At 32.8% G+C, this 6000-nt stretch overlaps 1 protein-coding gene across 1 annotated transcript; it reads right to left on the reverse strand.

The window, feature by feature from the left end:
* Positions 1-4067: 4067 nt before the first annotated feature.
* LOC146914336 (uncharacterized) lies at positions 4068-5093 on the reverse strand. The gene has a single exon (XM_085721048.1). It carries the CDS (start codon positions 5091-5093, stop codon positions 4068-4070), a length of 1026 nt encoding a protein of 341 aa, XP_085577174.1.
* Between the last annotated feature and the right edge of the window lie 907 nt (positions 5094-6000).

Here is a 6000-nt window from a genome sequence, read left to right on the forward strand (position 1 = left end):
ATTACATGTGTGAAATTATTTGTTTTACTATTCTAATTTGACATTTAATTAGGTATAGGTAATTATCACTTACTATTGTAAGTTGACAACTTGGATAGATATTTCAACTATAATAATTATGTCTATATAATTTATGATAACACTCTCCCTTTGAAATATCTATCACGGTGCTCCATTGAAGTCTTGTTGAGGATAATTTGATTGAAACATATGTTGCCTCGTTAAAAACCTTATTAGGAAAAACCCATCGGGATAAAAACCTTAATAAGGGAAAAAGAGTACAACATTATGCTCCCCCTCAACAAAACACATATTATTCTTCTTTAAAGATCTCGAATCTGGCGCATTCCAATACTTTGTATGTGCTTCTTGAAAACTGATGTAAGGAGAGCCTTTGTGAAGAGGTCTGCCACATTATCACTCAAGCGAATATATTGAATATCCACTTCTTTATTTCTTTCAAGTTCTTGTGTGAATGAGAAGAATTTAGGAGAGATATGTTTGGTTCTATAACTTTTGATGTAACCTTCCTTTATTTGAGTAACACATGCAGCATTGTTTTCATACAAGATTGTTGGACTCTTATCAACTGTTAAACCAGACGCTCCTTGGATATGTTGAAAAACCGAACGTAACCATCCACACTCTTTGCTTGCTTCATGAAGGGCTATTACTTCAGCATGATTTGAAGAAGTTGCTACAAGCGTTTGCTTTTGATATCTCCATGATATTGCAGTGCCACCATATGTAAATACATATCCAGTTTGTGATTTAGCATTATGTGGATCTGACAAACATCCTGTATCTGCGTAGCCAAGCAAAACTGGTTTTGTATTGTTAGAATAAAACAAACCAAGATTAGATGTACCTCATATATATCGAAATATATGTTTTATTCCTTTCCAATGTCTATTTGTAGGACATGAACTGAATCTAGCCAGTAAATTCACTGCACAAGCTATATCAGGTTGTACAGTTAGCAAGGTACATGAGTGCCCCTATGGCACTTAGATATGGCACTTCAGAGCAAAGATCCTTTTCATTATCTTCCTTAGGTCTAAAGGGATCCTTTTCAACGTTAAGTGTTCTTCCCATCATGGGAGTACTCAAAGGGTTTGCCTTGTCCATGTTAAACCTTTTTAATACTCTTTCTGTATAATTTGATTGATGTACTAATATACCATTTTTAGTATACTCAATTTGTAAACCAAGACAGAACCTAGTCTTCCCCAGATCTTTCATTTCAAATTCTTTCTTTAAGTACTCTATTGCTTCTTTAATTTCTTTAGTAGTTTCAATGATATTTAAATCATCAACATAAACAACAATTATTACAAAACCGGATATTGTTTTTCTTATAAAAACACAAGGGCAAATTGGATTATTCTCATAGCCTTCTTTAAGCAAATATTCACTTAGCCTATTGTACCACATGCACCCAGATTGTTTTAATCCATATAATGATCTTTGCAACTTAATTGCATACATTTCTCTAGGTTTTGATGTATCAAGCATCTTAAGTCCTTCCGGTATTTTCATGTATATGTCATTATCAAGTGAGCCATATAAATAAGCAGTAACAACATCCGTAAGATACATATTAAGATTATTAAATACTAACAAACCAATTAAATAACGAAAAGTAATGGTATCCATAACAGGATAATATGTTACCTCATAATCAATTCCTGGTCGTTGGGAAAAACCTTGTGCAACAAGACGGGCCTTGTATCTTACAATTTCGTTTTTTTCATTTCGTTTTCTTACAAAAACCCACTTATACCCAACATGTTTCATACCTTCAGGTATAGCGATAATAGGCCCAAATACTTTTCGATTTTTAAGAGAATTTAATTCAGTATCTATTGCATCTTTCCAGTTTTTCCAATCATGTCAATTTTGACATTCATTAACAGTTCTGGGTTCGGGATCATCATTTTCATTTGTAATTTCACATGCAATGGAGAATGAAAATTTTTCATCAATATTTATGTCTTTTCGGCTCCACAAATTTCCCGTATTAACATAATTAATTGAAATCTCGACATCATTCTTGTTTTTCAGTTTCATTATCAATGATATCATTATCATCATCTTGTGCTTTTTCGAGAGCACACTTTTTATTTTCAGATTTATCACTATCTAGTGTCTTTTCAAGATCACTTTTGATCATATTCACCTTTTCTGTTCCTTTTCTTTTTCGGGGATTTTTGTCTTTGGAACCTATAGGTCGGTCACGCTTTAAGCGTGCCTTAGATGTACTTGCTACATCATTTGGTTTCGAAATCTCAATCCGAGCTGGGACATTTACAGCTGGTACATGTGACTTTGTTACCCTTTTTAAATCAGTAAATGAATCTGGCAGTTGATTTGCTAAATCTTGTAAGTGTACTATTTTCTTTACATTTTCTTCCCATGATTTATTATATGGGTCCAAATGTAATAAATGTGGTACATGCCATGTTATTTCATTTTCCAATGGTTTATTTTCTCCCCCTAGTGTTGGAAATTTTGTTTCGTCAAAATGACAATCAGCAAATCTTACCTGTTAAAGGTTCAAGATATCTAATAATTGATGGTGATTCATACCCCACATATATTCCTAACCTTCTTTGAGGTCCCATTTTTGTTCTTTGTGGTGGAGCTATTGGTACATATACTGCACAACCAAAAATAATGAGAGATATTTGGTTCCTTACCAATTGCAAGTTGATAAGAGGTATGTTTATGATCAGCACTTGGCCTTAGACGTATGAGTGCTGCAGCATGTAAAATTGCATGACCCCAAATTGAAACTGGTAGCTTAGTTCTCATTATTAAAGGTCTAGCAATATATTGAAGACGTTTGATTAATGACTCAGCTAAACCATTTTGTGTATGTACATGAGGAACATGATGTTCAACAGTAATTCCAATTGACATGCAATAATTATTAAATAATTCAGATGAAAATTCACCGGCATTGTCAAGTCGAATTTTCTTTATAGTATAATCAAGAAATTGTGCCCTTAATTTAATTATTTATGCAAGAAATTTTGCAAATGCCATATCACGACTTGACAGTAAACAGACATGTGACCATCTACTAGATGCATAAATTAATACCATAAAGTACCTGAATGGTCCTGACGGTGGATGGATGGGTCCACATATATCTCCTTGGATTCTTTCAAGAAATGTAGGTGATTCTGTCTGAATCTTGCCTGACGAATGTTTTGTTATTAACTTTCCAAGAGAACAAGCTTCACATGGTTTATCTTCTCTTGTAAGCTTTAAACCTTTCAATGGATGGCCATGGGTACCTTCAACTATTTTACGCTTCATTGTTGAACCAGGGTGACCTAAGCGGTTATGCCATAAAGTCATAGTTTTGGGATCTTCTTTTAATACTAAATTACATTCAATTTCATGTATATATGTATAATGTAATCCAAAAGGCAATTTTGGTAGTTTTTCTAAAATTTTCTTCTTTCCCAAAATATTATTAGTAATATTAATGTATTTCATATTACCTTCGGTTGTAGTTTTAGTATCATATCCTTGACTATATATGTCATTAAAACTCAACAAATTTCTCTTTGATTTCGGAGAGTATAGAGCATTATTAATGACAAACTTTGTCCCATTTGGTAACATGAACATAGCATTACATGTTCCTTCGATTAAATCTGCAAGACCTGAGATTGTATTTATTACACCTTTAGTAGGAAATATTTTGGTGAAATATTTCTTACTCTTGAGGATCGTATGGGTAGTTCCACTGTCTGGAATGCAAATGTCTTTGTCATGATCCATTTCTAACCTTCTTAAAATAAAAATAAGATTAAAGAAAGAGATAGAGTAAAGCAAAACAACATATTTAACAATATTATTTTATATAGACCATGAAAATATTACATATTACGCAAGTCACACAACAAGCAAATTCTTAATTAAATACATATTAAAAATATTAAAGTAATTCAAGCACAACTCACATTATTCAAAAACACACACGCGCGCGCGCACACACACAGATATATATATATATATATATATATATATATATATATATTTTAAGTAATTAATTAATCCATATTAATTTCTCCTCCAACGAAATCAGCAGCCTCAAGGCAGGTTGTATCATCCTTGGGTTCAATTTCATTAAAATTTACTTCCTTTTCCTTTCCATCTACAGATGCCTTGTATCTTTTACACAGATACTCTGGTGTCCTACATGCTTTAGACCAATGACCTTTCTTTCCACATCTATAACAAAGATCATCATTATTTCTAGAGGGACCTTCTTGGATGTATTTACCCTTACCTTGATGATTCTTGTTGGTTTGGTCATATTTAAGAGGCATATAATTCATATAACCTCTTTCACGGCCTCCACCACGAAAATGGTTTCTACCTCGACCACGACCACCAAAACGAGCATGACCACCACATCCTTTTTGGCGACTATAACCACCATGCCCTTGATTAAAAGTTGTGGCATTTATTTCAGGATATGCCATTGTTCCTGTAGGACGCAACTGATGGTTTTTTATGAGGAGCTCGTTATTTTGTTCAGCCACTAGAAGGGCTGTAACCAAATCAGAGTATTCAGTAAATCCCCTCAGTCTATATTGTTGTTGCAACAACACTTGAGATGCACGGAAAGTTGAGAATGTTTTCTCCAACTCTTCCTCTTCAGTTATAGTTATGCCACAAAATTCTAATTGTGCTATAATTTGGTGCATGGTAGAGTTATATGCAACAACACTTTTATAATCTTGGAACCTTAATTTGTTCCATTGATCCATCAACGAGGGCAATAAGACTTTCCTCTGATGTCCAAATCTTGCCTTAAGCTTGTCCCACAAGATCTTGGGATCTTTTGCATTCGAGTACTCTGTTTGTAATCCATCATCAAGGTGGTGTTTGATTATCCAATTTACTTTCGATTTTTTCTTTGGCAATTCCTCTGGGACATCTCCCAAATAGTCTCCTTCAAGAATCTTGTCGAGTCCCTCGCATGCAAGATACTCAATTAAGTTGTTGTTCCTAGTTATGTAGTTGTCTCCAGTTATGTTTAAAATTTTGAATTGGTGCTTAACATTCGACATGATTATATCTAGAATACAGAAGAGCATAATCAACATTTAATATATATAAATATACTATGACGAAAATAAAAATATCATTTTATTTAATAGCATCGATTACAAAAACATGGTAATATTTTAATCTAAGTCTCTACCAAAACAAAAGGTAACCACACAAGCTAAGCCCAGTAATGGTAAAACGTTAATTATAACTAATCCTGCAAAATTTGTTCCTAATTCTTCAATATGGATGAAAGTGATGAAGAACAAAATAACAAGTAGAGTGATGCATAGAAGAAAGATTTTAGCCATTTTGAAAGTATGGGTAAATATTTTGAGATGTGAAAATTATGAATGAAGGTGAGGTATTTATAGAGTGAATTTTGTAAAAATGACCGTTACTGTTACCGTTAATTTCACTATTCATGACCGTTGAAATCACTGTTCATGACTGTTGATTTCACTGTTCACGACCGTTTAAATCACTGCTCATGACCGTTGATTTCACTATTCATTAACGTTGGATAATGAGAAAAATATTTTAAGTGTTAAATATCATCTAACTGTTATGACACACAAGTAGTAGAGAAAATTATAAGATAGCATGTATGGTGAATGAATACATATGATTATCACATTAAATTTTATTTATTTATTTATTTATTTATTTTAATAATATCTCATGAATCAAAATTATAAATGGGGTTTTGAACCTCCATTAAATATAAAAGTTAGATGGGGTTTTAGACCTCCATAAAGCATGAAAGTAAAATTAGATTAGATGGGGTTTTATGCCTCCATTAAGCATGAAAGTAAAATTAGATTAGATGGGGTTTTAGACCTCCATTAAGAATAAAAGTTAGTATCACTACTCGAAATTAACTTTCGTGATAATATAGTATATATGGGGTTTTAGACCACCACTTAA

Source organism: Medicago sativa, chromosome 6 (genome assembly GCF_051527215.1).
Source record: "Medicago sativa cultivar Bolivia chromosome 6, Bolivia_mono, whole genome shotgun sequence".
In the NCBI taxonomy this organism is placed as follows: domain Eukaryota; kingdom Viridiplantae; phylum Streptophyta; class Magnoliopsida; order Fabales; family Fabaceae; genus Medicago; species Medicago sativa.

Coding starts and splice junctions, on each gene's coding strand:
- LOC146914336 (XM_085721048.1), bottom strand. CDS start 5,093: ATGTCGAATGTTAAGCACCAATTCAAAATTTTAAACATAACTGGAGAC.